Below are 17,726 nucleotides of genomic sequence, written 5' to 3' on the forward strand. Positions count from 1 at the left end.
GACTGCTGTATTCTTTCCAAGAGTATAGATCTCAGGAAACCTGTCAGACAAATGTTCCATGACAGGCTGAATTTTGAACAACCTGTCAAGTTCTGGATGGTCCCGGGGCAGTACAGCAGAATTGTCATTGAAATGCAGCGTGCACTGCAATAGCAAAAATCGATCTCTGCTAATGTACATTGCGAGGTTGGTGTGTTGGGGGGGGTACCCAAACTGTGCGAGTCATCCAGTAGCACTGCAAGGTTGGTTTCTGCACTAACCCCATTTTGAGCTTAAGGCCCAAAAATATCTTCAACTCCGCCAGCGAAGTGGGAGTCCACTGGCGTGCCTTAGAACAGGGCCCTAGTGGGCCTCCATGCTCCCTCAGAAATTCTTCAGCGCGCAAATTTGTTTGCTGCATAATTTGCTGTAGGAAGTCAACATCCAAAAAGAGATGGACTTAGTCAACTGACAAAAAGCTGGCTGTATCGACTTTAAATCCAGCATCACCCGTAAAAGGTGGCATTTGGGGCTGAACTAAATTGGGGGGCTGCCAAGGGAGCGCACTCTGGGCTGCACGCATCTTCTCTCTGGGTTGGGCTAACGCGCTGCTGTCCTGCTGCACAGACTGTACTTGCAAAAAAACAAAACAGCACGACTGTCCTCATCGTCTCCCTCAAAATCTCTGGAAGAGGTGTCGGATAGGACGCGGCCGACTGAAAAATCACTCTCAGAATCTGCTCCATTGTCCTCTCTCTGCTGTCTCTGATCCTGCATTAGAGCTGTCCACCATAACCCAAATTACGGATTCTGCAATAGTCGTCTTCCAGCGAAATGCCATCTCTGCTACTGGCTAAACTGTCCCTTTAAAACACTAGCATACGTAGAAGGCATATATCTTATCAGCAAAGTGCGGGTGTGTGTGCAACAATAAATATCAGTCACCTAACCTTTACTTCTTCCTTCAATCAGCAGGTTCTTTAAAGAGACTGAATTAAAAAAGGCACACTTACTTTGCCTTGCCACATAACCATCATCACAGCCTTTAGTGCTGGTGGCACCCAGTGTGACAATCATTTTTGACGCTTCCGTCCCAGGACCTCCTCCTTGTATTCCCTCACTATCACCCAGCAAAAGTGCCCCTCATCTCTTCATAGCCCCCCTCTCGCACACATTTCATTTTTAAGCACAAGTAATGGCTGGCTTTACTAATCTTCTCATCTACTCTCATATAATACAGATCTGTTCTTTGCAGAAGGCATATAAACCTTCTGCGCTCCTTTTATTGTGTCAAAACTACTACTAGACAAAAGTCCGATCTTTCTCTAGAAGGGACATAATCACAAGGTATTGTGACTTTTTTTTATTGCTGCCTGACAGCTGTCTATGCCTGAAAGAGATATATATATATATATAGAGACAGACTCTATATATCACTTTTGGTGTGTGTATATGTGTGCATATATATATATATATATATATATATATATAATAATAATAATGTGTGTGTGTGCTTTCCGTGTGGGCTGATCGCTGCCCCCAGGGAACCCACACATTTATAAAACAAAGTGATATATATAAATAGGAGAGAGAGTCTCTCTCTCCCTCCCTCCCCCCCTTTTTGTCTTATTTTTTTATTATACATGTGGATTCCCTGGGGGGCCAATCGCAACCCCAAGTGAAACCACATGTATATTAAAAAAAATATATATATATTTATTTATTACTTTTGTACTTTATTTTTTTATTTTTACCCCCCGGGGGCACGATTGCCTCACCAGGGGAGAAACCCTTATTTTTTTATTAAACGTTTTGCCCCTACGGGGTGGCGGGAGGTGGGGATGGGGCGACCCACTCAGACATGTGCCGACCCCCCCCTAAGTCCCTGAGTCCTGTAATGGCTGTCAGCACATTTTTCTGATGTTGCTAATAGCCAGTCCGAGTGCTCGCTCCCGAAGGAGTTTGACTCCCACAGGAGCAAGATGGCCCAATGGAAGAAGAAAGCTCCTTGGGCCAAACAGAAAGATGTTTTTAAACTGGCACTCCTGTGGACCCAGTACTCCAGATATACAAATAGTTGTGACCCACGATTTCTTCATTTAAAAAAAATAAAACTGAACTGATTTACACCAAATAACAAAAAGCACAATACACTGACCAAAATCAAGCTTGTAGCCAAATTTGCTGTAATTCCATTCAGCAGTTTTTGCTGTAATCCTGTTTAACGAATTCAATGAAAGGTGCAAGGGGATTTTGCATTTTAAGTCCGCCTTTTTTTTTTTTTTTTTTTCTCTCTCTCTCCTCCCGCTTGACAGATCACCCCCAAAACTTTCCATGCACACACTAGTCAATTTGTCAGATTTGTGGAGGTTTGTCTAACAGGCCAAAGTTTTATTAGTAACACAAAAAAACGCATTTCCTTTGGAGCAGCTGACCTAACTATAATTACACAGTGCCCAGCCACCGTTTTTTTTTCTCGTGTGCCTATGTGCAAATGTGTGTGTATATATGTGTGTGTGTGTGTATATATATATATATATATATATATATATGTGTGTGTATATATATATATATGTGTGTGTATATATATATATATGTGTGTGTATATATATATATGTGTGTGTATATATATATATGTGTGTGTATATATATATATATGTGTGTGTGTATATATATATATGTGTGTGTATATATATATATGTGTGTGTATATATATATATGTGTGTGTATATATATATATATGTGTGTGTATATATATATGTGTGTGTGTGTATATATATGTGTGTGTGTGTATATATATATATGTGTGTGTGTATATATATATATATATGTGTGTGTATATATATATATATGTGTGTGTATATATATATGTGTGTGTATATATATATATGTGTGTGTATATATATATATATGTGTGTGTATATATATATATGTGTGTGTGTGTGTGTGTGTATATATATGTGTGTGTGTGTGTATATATATATATGTGTGTGTGTGTGTGTGTGTGCGTATATATATATATGTGTGTGTGTGTGTGCGTGTATATATATATATGTGTGTGTGTGTGTGCGTGTATATAGATATATGGGTGTATATGTGCACAGAATTTCACTGATAAAAATCAAAGGTTACGGGGACGTTACAGTTACGGAATAGAATTAAAAACCCATAGAAATTCACTTAAAAAGCTAAGGTTAGAGGGATGTTATATAGTTCTAAATTTACTCACACAAAACCATAGAAATTCAGCAGTTATGGTTAGCTGAATTAACTATTAATCATGCCCTAAGGTAACTATAACCTGCGCCCACACCATGCACAGTTTTCTCCTCAATAAGTTGCTGTCATCAAAAATGTCTTGAGTTCTAGTATGTGGGGTGATTAGCAGTGCATGTTGAGGGGGCAGGTTATATTTACCTTAGGACGCAAGTTATAGATACTTCAACTAACCATAATTATAAATGCTGAATTTCTATGGTTTTGTGCAAGTAAATTCAGAAACTTTGTTGGTTTTTTTTTTTTTTTTTTTTAGTGGGGTTTTTTGAGTGAATTTCTGTGGTTTTTGTAATTTTCCTAACTAATTTTCTTCAGTGAATTCTATATTTTTTTTAATGTTAAGTAATTTTAATTATTTTATGTTAAACCAGCCTCTGCCGCTGGTAGGCCAAGCCCCTCGGTCAGCACCCTTTAAGCTCCAAACCCTGTGCCTCAGGCAAAGTGCGGCGGGGGTTGGCCGTAGGCCCTGACCTTTAGCCAGGTCAAGCAGTCTTTCCCCTGTAAGCAACCAACCTTACGGCATGTACTGCCGAATGCGACATCCAGAAAGTAATGTTTATTTTATTTATGTTTTATTTTTATATATAGATAGATAGATACATATCCTAGTGGCGGTTGCCACTGGGCAGTTCTTGTTAGGACCTAGTTTCTATAGAAAAAGCAGGTTTTTACTTACCTATATCTTCGGTGCCGCTTGACGAATCATCACAAAATTTTCAAAAAAACTGACGTTACGTCAGCTGCTGTCTGGAAAGTTTCAAAGTGATCTGTCAAGCGGGGGCCGAGAAAAGGTAGGGGGCCCTAAAATGCTTTTTCTCTATGCATTTTTCCATAGGGATTTTGAACAGCGATAGCGCCCAAACCACTGGACGGAATTATACCAAATTTCTCAGGAATGTAGCTCTTGGTCCAGAATGCGCTCTTTTTGCGATTTGTTGAAAATCCGTTCAGTAGTTTTTAAGAAATTATGGAAAATCCAAATGTGTAGCTAGTGGGATGCGAACCCTCCTGATCTCGAGCTGAAATCTCATTGGCTGCCCGCACTTCAACAAGCAAGTGTTGGCAGCCATGTTGGGGCTTTAGCTGAGTCCCAGAAAAAAAAAGTAAAAAGAAAAGGAGCTAGGGTAGGGACACCCTGACCCCTTAGCTCTGGTGCTGGGGTCCCAGAGAACACGTGCCCTCGCCATGCACTGCTATTTACCCCTCAAATTGCAGCAGTCATGACAACTTTGGTAACATCATAAATAATGTCACTGTAACATATGTAATAAAATTATTGATCAGAGAACGGTACATGGTGGGGGTGCGAGTTATAGTTACCTTAGGGAACGAGTTACAGTTAATTGAGATAAAGCTTACTATAACAGATGAATTTCTGCGGTTTGGTACGTTTAAAATGTGAGCCTAACTATAATGTCCCTGTAACCTTTGATTTTTTTTTTTTAATTGATATATTTGTGTGTATATATTTTTACATGTATATATCTTCATCTTTTCTGTTAGTCTTCTGACATCAGGTAGGCTGATGAACTACTCGTTAATGCCTTTTCTTAATACTGAAAGTATTTACTCTTTCAAGGGCTTGAAATGAAAGGTCATTAAAGATTTCAGTGATCTAGTTAGGTTTCTTCAATACATTGTATCTAGTCATGACATGTAAGACACTGTTTAGGGTTTGGCCATACCAAAGGGGAGACTGAAGAGAAGATTTGTTTCCCTGCATCTTCTGCAGCATGCCAGAGCTTTGCTGTACTAAACTTGTATTTTTTTTTTTTTTTTGTGGGGTTTTTTTCTGGAGTCCGCCTAATGCTTACCATTTGTTTGCTTCCTTTTCATTCTTTTTAGCTGCCTCCTAATTGGACAGTGCATTACAGACATCACTTACCGTTTCTTCTCTGGAGCAAGGACCAAGAACAGATTGATTGTTCTTGATTAGTGTCCGCCTGCTGCCACCTTTGTGAAAGTGATACTGTTTTTTGCTATGTGTTGCTTCTTCAACTCTCCCCCCCACCACCAATTCACTATGTTGCTGCCCCTGTCCCCTCCAGGTCGTTGCTGCCTGTGTCCCCACCTCATCCCGTATTCCCATCTCCTCCCTCCTAAGCCCTACCCCCAGCCTTGCTTACCTGTCCCGCATGATTACTTGCTCATTGCCAATAAGCATTTATTTTTCCCTGCAATAATCCCAAAGGTCCGAAAACCAAACTTCCATTTGGTGCAGGAGTTTCTCATTCTTCCTTTCATTCCACCTTCTAATTCCGTTGCGCTATATGTGATTTCATGAAGTCAAGTGGTAGTTAAGCTGTCAAAACACTTACCAATAAGGAAGCAGTCTTTTACGTTAAAATAAAAAGTGACAAGAAGACATGGGGGAATGACACAGGATGTGTGCCCTTCTGAGGGTTCTTTTTCTGTGAAGTTTTCTAGTTAATGCAACAGTGCTTTAACTCCCTACAGCAGCCTACACACTCACGCATCTAGCTCTGTCGCTCCCCTTTAATGCATAATATCGCAAGTGATGTATTTGAGTCAGCACCAGCTTGACGCAGACGCGGCTTGAGAGCAAAACAAAATCCATACATCAGGATTGCACAGCTTCCTAAGTATGAGCAAACGGTAGGAAAGAGATGTCAACACAATGCGAAAATACTGCATTATAAAAAAAAAGTGGTTCTCACTTGGGTGTACAGATTTTGCACAAATATTGCCTGTTAGAATTTGAGCTCCGTTTTTTCACTTAATCTCGTTTTATAGGGTCTGCTTATCTTTTGTCCATTCGTCAACATTTGGGGAGCTTTTTGGCTGTACCAATATTTGTTTATTCATGTAGCACTGTGCAGCATGCCTGAAAATAAAGATAGAGGTACAATGGCTGCCTGGCCGTGTCATAGCACTTGTTTTCCTTTACTTTTAGCCATATTACAGGGTCCACCCTGCTGTACAACTTAGCTAAAAAGCATTGACTAAACCAATAGATCTTGTTGAGGTGAGGACTCTTGACTTTTCCACTACTTGTTTAAATGTTTGTGGGTGTGAGTCTTTCTCCGTGTGAACGTTTGAATTGTAGTTTATAATGTGTTCCTGCATTTTTTATTTGCATGCTTTAAGAGCTTTCATGAGGTTGAGAAGGGCCTTCTATCCTACAAGGAAGATGACAGCACAGCGTGAATCAGGCATAATTATGGTGTGGGACAGTGGACATTGATCGCAGTACATGTGGAGTTTGCAATTGAGAGTGAGCAGGCTGGGGTGGTTGAGAGTTCAGTTAAAAAGTATGTAAGGTATGGATATGTGATGGATAGTAGCTAAGGCGGTATGTTGTGGAGGGGTTCCCGCCAGAGAACAGTGGGTGGGGGTAGTTTGAGGTGGGGTTTCAGGATAGAATACAACCAGTGAAGCAGGATGACTTGTACAGGGGTATGGTAGAGCCTGAAGTTGTGTGGAAATAGTGAAACTGGTTTGCCTTCGTAGTTCTGAAGTTTCCAGGGACTTGTGGGTGAAAAGTGAAAATGTACCTTTGTGGGTGTTATGGGCTTATTTCAGTGTATGAGCCGTTTGTGCTTCAAATGGGGGTTGCTGGATTAGGTCTGTGTTTGTGTGCTTGGAAAGAGGGGCTCTGGATGTGACTTAAGATTAGTAGCAGTATTTTTCCTGGTCGTATAGAGGCAGATTTGACAGGACTAATACTTTAATTTCTTATTAAATTGTTCAAATTATATCTTTTTAATTTGCAGCTGCACCTAAAAGCAAGAAAAACAAGAAACCAGTTGGTTCAAAAAACAAAAACGAAAATGGTCCAACAGAGGCTCCAAGTGTGGTTGGGATGAACAAATCTAATGCAGACAATGCAATGGAAATTCTAGATGGGCAAATATTTAGAAGTCCACGCATTCTGGAAAGCACCACAGTGGCCGAAGTGTACTCTCCCAAAATTGTGCACAATGTTCTTGCAGTGACACCGATAACAAATAAGCAAGGTGCAATTTTTCTCTTTTATTCTTTATCCTCAATATTTACTAGCATTTACAGACAGAACATTGTATTAATTTAGCTGGAGTCAATCATGCACCACTCAAAGCAGCATAACATCTTGGAATACATGTGTATACAGGGACCCATCAGCATCCACAAAAGACACAATTACTCTACATCTTACTGCTTAGGGATGTGTACATTCTGTGTTTCATCTGTTCATGCAGTATATGTTATAGACTGGCATTGAGAAAGTTCAGAGGGTGTGAGAGCTGTCATTGGACCAGGAACAAATGTAAGGGTTCTAGCAGAGGGAGTACTGCAGTTGGCCTAGAAAGATGAGGTTGACCTAATCTATAGCACAGCTGCCCATCTTGACTCTGCAGTAACCCCTCAAATCTCATATTTGCCTCCCTCGGCATGCCATTGCTTACTATCTGAACCTGGAGCTGCTGCATGCAGTAATGTACGAAATAATAAAAGAAAACACTGATTCTGGTTGGCTCTGCATAGAGACACAAACACTTATCACCTTGCTCCATTTCTGGGACTTGTACTGCAACTTCTTTGTCTGTCTTTTTGAGATGTTGTCCGTTAGAAGTACTAGCAAGCATCTGCAGTGCTTCTGTACTTGGAACTCCTACCTGTTGTGCTCTTTCAGTACACTCACCAGTCAGCCTTTTTATTCATTCATACATTTAACACTTTTTAGTGATGCACGTTAATGGTATTCTACTTGCACTTTAATAAGGATGCTTTTACTGTCAATCTGCCATGTATCTATTCACTGCTTTAATCTTTTGTTATGCCTTTAATACAAGTTTAACTGGACTGTAATGTGGTCCTGATTGATTTCTGAGATTCATTCAAGCAATACTGCCATCATTTTTGTTCCATTAGTTATCAGGATGGCTAATGATTTAAACACTTGCACTGAGATATGCAGAGATCTGCAGGACAAAAGTTTGAATCAGAGTAAGGATTTTTTAATTAGCATTCCATGCTTCACAGGTTGGTAAATGAGTCTAATAAATTGGATAGAAGTTGTGCCTGTGATGTGTAACACTTTAAAACCGCAGGACTGTTTGTGTTAAGCACTATGGGCCTGATTACAACTTTGGAGGAGGTGTTAATCCATCCCAAATGTGACGGATGTGCCACCCGCCGTATTACGAGTTCCATTGGATATAATGGACTCTTAATTCGGCTGGTGGTATATCCGTCACTTTTGGGACGGATTAACACCTTCTTCCAAAGTTGTAATCAGGCCCTATGTAACAAAAAGGTTTTCTCTTGGATAATTTTAATGGCATATTTCTCACCCTTTGAATCTTCCCAGGTGGCAAACTGGATCCAGAAAACTTACAAGAGCTCTTGTGTGCCGTATGTTAGTGCTGTCTGCCACCACTGTATCTGTTGCTCTTTCCCAACCCAGGCATGATACAACTGTGCTCCATATCGGCACCACCCCTGATGTTTGTTTCCATGATGTAGATACGGAGCTCTGCTCGTATCAATTTAAGTACTTTACTGAAGAATATTTTTCACTTTTTTTTTTTTTTTTTTTATAACTTAGATTTTTGTCAAAATAATATACAGAGCCTAATAATAGCTTCCGGCTCAACATGCCTTGGCGATCGATCAGATCAAACTATATAACTCAGTTCTCCATGTCTATTTCTTCACATTATCAGTTGATACTTTCCTCCAACAACCCCTCACACAATTGTCGATTTAGTCTGCATCTTACTCACTGTACCCGTTTTGCATCTTTGTTTGCCGTATGTTATGGTGTATGGTGTTGAAGGCCTCAAAAGGTGTCCTAACTCCACCCAGAGTTGAGTCATAGCATCTTCACACAGTGGGGCCCTCCATGGTAGAATGTTTTACTACCTCAGAATACACTCAGTGCCCAGTGTTTTGCACCCCATAGTTACCCTCTCAAGGACCTCTAAGTTATTCACTCTGCTTTGGTGGTACTTTAGCCTCTTGTATGCCTTTCTACCTCTGTCCCCAAGGGTGCTGGAAAAAAGGCAGGTGGGCCAAAGCACATCTCATTTTGATAGCCCCAGATTGGTCTCAGAACCTCTGTTACTCGTAGCCCCTAAATCTAAGAATGTGCTCTCTGCTGTGTCTGCCTCTATGCAGAAACTGCTGTCTGAAGGACAGGGTAGAGTGTTGTACTCAAGCCTTGGACGAGCCACACCTCCATCAGAAGTGGTGGATAGCATTCTGGCTGCTTGCCGCTCTTCCATTAAGTGTGTTTATTGAGGCCTTTGTGGTACATTTATCACCTGGTGTGATTAGAAACAAGTTGACCTCTACAGGCAAGATTGCCTGATGTTCTGTTTGAATTATCTCTGGCTCAACACTTTCTTTGCCGTGACTATGGTTAAGAGTTCCTTATGGTCCCTTGTAATCTTTTAATCATTTGTCTGATTATCCCTCCTTATTCAGATCAATGGTTGTAATGTGTTTTTTTAAAGGGTTTTTGCACATTTCTGTTCTGCTTCTTTCACTATGCTGCAATAGGACCTTCATTTGGTTCTAACCTTGTTGATAAGTGGTCACTTCAGGCCCCTTCACAGCTGTACTCTGAGGCTTGTGACCCCGAAAACTGTTTTTCTAATTGGCATAATGTCTGTGTGGCACTAGTAGGCCTTGTCAGATGAGCACCCATATACTACCTTTTTCCCAATGAGAGGGTGGTTCTTTGGTACCGTGCATCCTTTCTTCCAAAGGTGTCACCTATCCATGTGGGGCAGCTCATCATGCTATTTATTTATTTTTCTTTCCCCCAGCACATCCAACTAAAGAGGAGAGTCTACATTGGTTAGACCTACAGCCTGCCTTTAGTTTTTACATTGATAGGACATAGGAATACCTTGTTGAATATCAACTGTTTGAGTTTGCTGGTGTTAAGAAGCTCCGTTGTTTCCCCCTGCATCAGGTTGTGTTATGTCTTGGCTAAGAATGATCTCCCCAAGGGTTTTGGGGCTCATTCCAAGAGGGCTAAAGTCACCACCACCACAGCCCTAGCTTTAGGTGTTCCAGTCTTGGAAATTTTTCTGGCAGCCACATGAGCATCTGCACCAATTCTCAAATCCACCGCGATGTTGACTTTGCTAGCTCTGTGTTTCAGGACTTCCTACTGTAAGTCTACTCCTCAGACTGACCTCCTTGAAGGGGTCACTGCTTTTGTACTGATTCACAGGCTGAGGGATATGTGGTTAGAAGTATACATTAGAAAGATTATTTCTTACAGAGAATTATAGCTGCAGATTCCTCATCTTTTGAATATTCCCCAGGCATCCGACTGGATCTGGAAACTTAGCAGTACCCTTGCACTCCAGAGGGGGCTGCCGCACAGCTCTGCTTTAATGCCATTCTGCTCCAGAAATGATGTGTGGGGCCTATAAGGTTGCCACTCTTGCTTGCTGAAGTAAGTTTCTTTCTTTCTGCATCATCAAATGCAGAGCCTGACCTCCTTCTCACCTTTAAGAGACATACCTCCATAATTTATTTTAAAAATATCAGTGTATAAGGAAATATCACCCCTAAAATTGAAGGTTTTAAGCCCTCTAGGTACTGCTGCAAACACATCTGTTGCAGATCCCCATCTAGTGTTCTTGTGCCACCTGGGGTAGAGTCACGACTCATAAGACCTGCAATGACTGCACATCGATGAATCCAATGGTTGTTAGAGACCGGGAGGTGTACTCTACATTGCTGCACATAAAAAAGACCCTGTAACGAGACCAGTTAAAGTCCAGTCAAAGATGCTGTCCTGGCCCCGTTCTTGTTTTAGAAGTCCTCAGCCGTTTTAGAAGTTGGTCTTCGTCAAGATAATAATAATTCCATAAGTTTAATAAAACCATTTTTTTTTTAAACGTAAGAAATCGAATTGGGACTCAAGCCTCACTTTCATTCACCTGAGTACCTGAGTAGGTGTGGTAGATTTCACCATATATCTTGTTCCCGGAGTTAGTCGACTTCAGAGCCAATCCCGCAACTGGTTTTGACAAAACCCAATTTCTGAGGACAGTGTGCTACTCCAAAATAGGTCAAGGAGTTCTGGCCATGCTCAGACTCTTGTGATCGTTGCAGACTTCCTCTGGTGCACCTTCAGCCCCCGAGGAGTCGAGAGGCCTTCCATCTGGAGTACCACCGGTTGTTAACCCATGGTGCTGGTTGGACTCTTCAAATCCGTAACCATGTCTCTGGCACCACAGTCCACGGAGGTTCCTTGAACTTTGACGCTGGTGCAGAGTCCATTGTCGCTGGACGAGGAGGTAGGAGTATTAGGTCTGTGCCAGTAGAACCTCGACTGAGGCTGTGCCCGACCACAGAGGCACCGTTTCCCACCCTTGATTTGCTGCCTTCTTTGGGGAAGTTGCACACAATTCACTCCTTTTTCGGCCCAGATTTGGACAACAAATATAATGTTGATGATGAGTTCACTATGCCCCATATTGAGAACAGTTGGTACAATGACTCGCAGGAGGCCAGCGGTCTCAAAACACTCCCTGAATCGGATGTCCTCTAACCCACTGGCCCATCCAGCCACTGGGGAATCCTCCTCTTGTGTCATGGTGATGCATAGGGTAGCTGAAGTTCTTGACCTACAGCTCCTACATGGGAGGGTAAAACCAATATGTTGACAGAAGTCCTTCAGCCAGGGAAAACTTCTTCATAACCCCTTCTGCCTTTTAAGGAAGCACTGACGGATACCATTTTTGGGGCCTGGGATCAAATCTGGCAGATGCCATTGTCATGCATTTTTCTCTCAACACCCTCCTTCTGAATGTTTGGTTATACTGACATGCCACGCAGGTCTAATTGCATTACGTTCCCATCTACTCCAATAATAAGGAATCCAAGCAAGAAGAAACCTAATTGAAGCAAGTTCTTCCTTCTATCCACCTGGCTCTCTGGCTCAAGTCCTCCCTGGGGTTCCCTCAAAATCTCTGATCTGTCTTTGCCCAGGCCCTCCAGGGTTTTCAGGAAGCAGCCAAGTTCATAATGTGTTGTGACGTGGATACCACCAGTTCCATTAAGTGGGCCACTGGCACCAGTGCTGCCATTATCCACCACGCTTCGCTGCGGTTTACCAGTTTTACATGTGACCTTCGGTTTTCCTGCATGGGTATGCTGTTGAATGAGACCCGTATGTTTGGGGATAAACCAGACTCCGCTCTCGGGCAGTTCAAAAAGAGCAGAGCCACGGCTTGCTTGCTGGGCCCATCTGGCCCACCTCACCAACCCCACCAGACCTTCTGCTGTTTCCGCAGCTTTGGCAGAGGTACCCCAGAACGCCAGCCAATCCATCCACACATGATGCCCAGCAGTTTTGTGGTTATGGCCATATTGGCCAGCACCCCTGTGGGCAAGATCAACAGACCTCTCAATCCCTAGCCCCACCTGCTAAACCTCTTTAGCATGCCCTTCGCAGAGCACAGCCATCCAGTGGGAAGCAAGTTCCAGTGATTCTTGCAGAGTTGGTAAACCATAACATCAGACATGTGGGTCCTGCAAAACGTTTGGTAGGGCTATGCCCTATCCTTTCTTTCAGCACTGCCTCACCATCTCCCCTACTGCTGACGGAGGACCATCTTTATATCTTATTGTCTTATGGCAGAAAGTACAAGCCCTTTTGGCCAAGAGGTCTATCAAGAGGGTGTCTACGCCAGAAGGAGGTCGTGGTTGCTAATCCTCTTGCTTTCTTGTGCATAAGAAAGGAGGTCCTTTTTCTGATTTTAGAACAGCATCCTCTCAGCGTCTTGCCCTAGAACGAAATATTCACAATTCTTAAACTTGACCACGTCTAGTCAGCCCTCGACCCTGGAGACTGAATAGTAGCATTGAACCTACAGGGTGCCTTCTTCCAAATACCCATCCTCCTGATCCATTGGCCCTACCTCCAGCTCGTGGTGAGACAGGAGCATTTTTCTCTGCTCCCCTTTGGTCTCATTAGTCCCCCTTGGGTGCTCAGAAATGTGTTGGTGGTGGCAGTACACCTCTGGAGGTCACGAATGCCAGACTTCCCCTACCTTAGCTGTTTAAGGTTTGCTCACAACAGGCAGTCTTCAGCCACCTCCAGACTACAGCAAACCTCCGGTCATCTTTAGGGTTCAGTTTCAACTTGTTGAAGTCCCACCTGACTCCTCAGACGATCTCTTTCTGAACATTCTGGACCTTGGATTTTTCACCCTCTGCCCTGGATTTTAGTGAGGTTGACTCTGAGGCTGCTGGGATTGATGACCACCTGCATCCTGCTGGTAAACACCCCAGGTAGCATATGCAGGCCCTGCAGTGGGACCGGAAGTCTCCATGGGTCCAGTATTAAGGGGAACCCTACAACCAGTCTAAATCTTGGAGGAAACAGCAAAAGACCTGCAGTGGTGTTTACTGGACTGCAATTGTCTCCGGAGCAGACCCCTCTACTTACCTCACACATAGCTGGCAGTGGTAACCGATGCATCACTTCTGGGTTGGAGTGCCCACTTTAGAGAGGTGGCGATCAGGGTCCTCTGGTCATCAGTGGAATCCTTGCTCCATTGTGCAGCACACACCAGATTCGATTCCTTGTAGGCCAAACTACCATATGTTTTGTTTGTTGTGTTCCTAGCCCGGCAAGACCTTGCTGTGGGCACAGTTAAAGGTTACCTTTTGGCATTTGCTGGATCAGTTTTCTTTATTTAAGTTTCCTGGAATGTGCTTTCTGAAATGTTTACAGCATCTGTTTCCTTTCTCTCCCTTTGTCAAGTCGTAGTGGGACCTTAACTGTGTCCTCATATTTCTGATATCCACTACCTTTGAGCCTCTTCACCGCTGCTCCTTGCGTCTTCTCAGTGTCAAGACAGTTGTTCTTGTCATAACAAAGAAGTGGCGTGTGAGTGTTCTTCAAGCTCTTTATGTTAAACCCGCCATATACCACATTCTTCCCAGACAATCTGTTTTTGCGGACATATGCATTAATCTTGCCTAAGGTTGTGATGCTGTTCCGAGTCGGTCAGCACATCACCTTGATGACGTTCTAATGCTTCATCTTACCACTCAAACGAGGGGGAGAAACACTATTGCTTGAACCCCAAGAGAGCACTGAGCTTCTGCATAGATCATGTCAAAGAATACCAGGTGAAAAAACACCTCTTTGTGGGGTTCACTGGAGTGAAAAAAGGCAGGGCTGTGTAGAAGTGAACCACCTCCCGCTGGGTCGTGCTGTGGAAACACTGTGCTTATTCTACCAGGGCTAAAGCTGCTTACCACTGCGTTAGCGAGCCGTCTTTGCCCTAGACATCTATTAATCTGCCACATGGTGGTCCCTACATATGTCCACGAAGCACTGTTGCCCGGATGGTCAGGTTCACTGAGGTGCATTTTACACGCTCGATTCTGCCAAATTTCTGGTTTGCGTCCATCCACAGACCCTCTTTGAAATAGGTACTGACTGCTTTGAAATCTACTCAGTGGTGAAGAATGTTCAGCTATAAGTCTATATCAGAAGAACAAATTACTTACCTTCATTAGCACTCCCAATAGTCAGGCTGCAGATTTTTGAGCGACCCTCCTATTCTCGCTGTTCTGTCCATTGCACTCTGTCCATTATGCTAAGTCTAGGAGTCTTAGAATCAGGACACTGGTCACACCAGTTTGTTTTTTTAGCTCTGTGTCTCGAGTGCTGAAAGTCTTGAGAGCAACTGATGTCTGTGCCCTGCATGTCATTTCTGGAATGGTGTCAGTGCATAGCTCCCTGGTTCCACCTACTGATGAAGAAAAAAAATAGATAACTGATGTCATCACGTAGGAGGGTGTCTATATGCGGCTCCATGTCATCATGTCCAGAGGCTGGACATGGTTGTGGTGAAGGCCATTGGCACTGCTTATCACAGGAACTACTAGATGCTGATTTTACGACTCAACAACGCACTGAGACCTTCTAATCAGACCTCCGTGCCAGTGCTCTTTCTTTAAAACAAAGTATGTCTGATTGTTTCCCAATGGGCAGAGGACTTTAGCACCCCTGTAAATTCCTAGTAAATTGGTATCCCCTGGTATCTAGGGCATGGGTACTAGAGAGGGTCTCTAACCCCTTCGCTGCCAGGACTTTTCCCTCTCCTGTGCCGAGCCTTTTTTTGGCTATTTGGGGCAGTTTGCGCTTAGGCCCTCATAACTTTTTGTTCACATAAGCTACCCATGCCAAACTTGCGTCCTTTTTTTCCAACATCCTAGGGGTTCTAGAGGTACCCAGACTTTGTGGGTTCTCCTGAAGGAGACCAAGAAATTAGCCAAAATACAGTGAAAATTTAGTTTTTTTTCAAAAAAATTGGAAAAAAGGGCTGCAGAAGGCAGCTCGTGTTTTTTTCCCTGAAAATGACACCAACAAAGGGTTTGCGGTGACAAGATCACCATCTTCCCAGCTTTCAGGAACAGGCAGACTTGAATTGGAAAACCCAATTTTCAATACAATTTTGACATTTTACTGGGACATACCCCATTTTTACTATTTTATTTGTGCTTGCAGCCTCCTTCCAGTTAGTGACCAAAATGGGTGAAAAACCGATGCTGGATCCCGGAAAGCTAAACATTTCTGAAAAGTAGACAAAATTCTGAATTCTGCAAGGGGTCATTTGTGTAGATCCTACAAGTGTTTCCTACAGAAAATAACAGCTGAAATAAAACAAATATTGAAATTGAGGTGAAAAGAAACCAGCAATTTTTCTCCACGTTTTACTCTAACTTTTTCCTACGAGGTCAGAATTTTGAAAGCAATATACCGTTACGTCAGCTGGACGCTTCTGTTTGCGGGGGTATATAGGGCTTGTAGGTTAATCAAGAACTCTAGGTACCCAGAGCCAATAAATGAGCTGCACCTTGCAATGGGTTTTTATTCTATACTGGGTATACAGCAATTGATTTGCTGAAATATAAAAAGTGAAAAATGGGTTTCAAGAAAACCTTTGCATTTCCAAAATGCCCACAAGATAAGGTGTTGAGAAGCAGTGGTTATTTGCACATCTCTGAATTCCGGGGTGCCCATACTAGCATGCAAATTACAGGGCATTTTTCAAATAGATGTCTTTTTTACACACTGCCTTACGTTTGGAAGAAAATTTTTAGAGAAAGACAAGGGGCAATAACACTTGTTTTGCTATTCTGTGTTCCCCCAAGTCTCCTGATAAAAATGGTACCTCACTTGTGTGGGTAGGCCTAGCACCCACGAAAGGAAATGGCCCAAAACACAACGTGGACACATCAAATTTTTTCAGAGAAAACAGAGGTGTTTTTTTTTTTTTTTTACAACATGCCTACCTGTGGATTTTGGCCTCTAGCTCAGCCGGCACCTGGGGAAACCTAGCAAACCAGCGCATTTTTTAAAACTAGACACCTAGCGGAATCCAAGATGGGGTGACTTGTGGGGATCTGACCAGGTTCTGTTACCCAGAATCCTTTGGAAACCTCAAAATTTGACCCAAAAAAACACTTTTTCCTCTCATTTCGGTGACAGTTCTGGAATTTGAGAGGAGCCACAAATTTCCTTCCACCCAACGTTCCCCCAAGTCTTCTGATAAAAATGGTACCTCACTTGTGTGGGTAGGCCTAGCGCCCACGAAAGGAATTGGCCCAAAACGCAACATGGACACATCATATTTTTTCACAGAAAACAGAGGTTTTTTTTGCAAAGAAATGGCCTAAAATAAAGGGGTCGCTCCCCTTGCGTGAAATTCACGAAAAAAAAAAGAACTCCCTGGTGTCTAGTGGTTTCTGTCAGATTGGCCAAAAAGAAATGGCCTAAATATAATTTGCCCCCTATGGGAGCGACCCTTGCCTAAGGGGTCACTCCCCACCTTTAAAATCAAAAAGAAAAGAAAAAAAAAAAACTATCCCTGGTGCCTAGAGGTTTCTGCCCGGGGGGCAGGTGGGGGGGCAGAAAAGGCCTTTAAAAAAAATTGCATGTCAGCGTCCAAGCCCTGAATGAAAACACATGTCACACTCATTGCGTGCCATGCCAAAGTTTCTGCATGTATTTAGGTCGCCCCTTCAGCAGGCCTTAAGAGCCATCAAGGCAGGGTGCATTGTAATATATGTGAGGGCATGTCTGCATGAGCAGATATGCCCCTGTGATGTCTAGTTCTGCTCCTACATATTGCGAGTGACCGGGCAGCCATCTTAGAACATGTACTGTTCACTGGTCGTTATGAGTGACCCAGCTACTTGGAAAATAATGCTGTTTGGTATCTAACACCTTCGCCTTAATAAATCCATATTGGTGCCAGTATTAGATTTATAATGACAAACACCCAGAGGGCACCTTAGAGGTGCCCCCTAAAACCTACCAGTTCTCTAGTGTGCTGGCTGACAAAAGGGAGCTTTTAGGTTATTATCTTAACCCCTGTCAGCCAATAAGGGTCAGCCTGGACTATCTGAAGAGTGTCCCCTTACATCGGTACACTACATAGGTAGCCAGCGTCAATCAGACATCTACTTATATTTGTCAG

The 17,726-nt window shown here is 42.9% G+C and overlaps 1 protein-coding gene across 2 annotated transcripts in view; it reads left to right on the top strand.

The window, feature by feature from the left end:
- SGO1 (shugoshin 1) overlaps nt 1-17,726 on the top strand; it is an 85,427-nt gene that overhangs the window by 55,473 nt on the left and 12,228 nt on the right. Inside the window, exon 8 of one of the 2 annotated variants that reach the window (XM_069212062.1) lies at nt 6,990-7,232. The exons of the other annotated variant lie outside the window; for it this stretch is intronic. Within the exon in view, the coding sequence (XP_069068163.1) occupies nt 6,990-7,232 (243 nt within the window). The remainder of the gene's footprint in view (nt 1-6,989; nt 7,233-17,726) is intronic. 2 annotated transcript variants of the gene reach the window in all.

This window comes from Pleurodeles waltl, chromosome 10 (genome assembly GCF_031143425.1).
Source record: "Pleurodeles waltl isolate 20211129_DDA chromosome 10, aPleWal1.hap1.20221129, whole genome shotgun sequence".
Lineage (NCBI taxonomy): Eukaryota > Metazoa > Chordata > Amphibia > Caudata > Salamandridae > Pleurodeles > Pleurodeles waltl.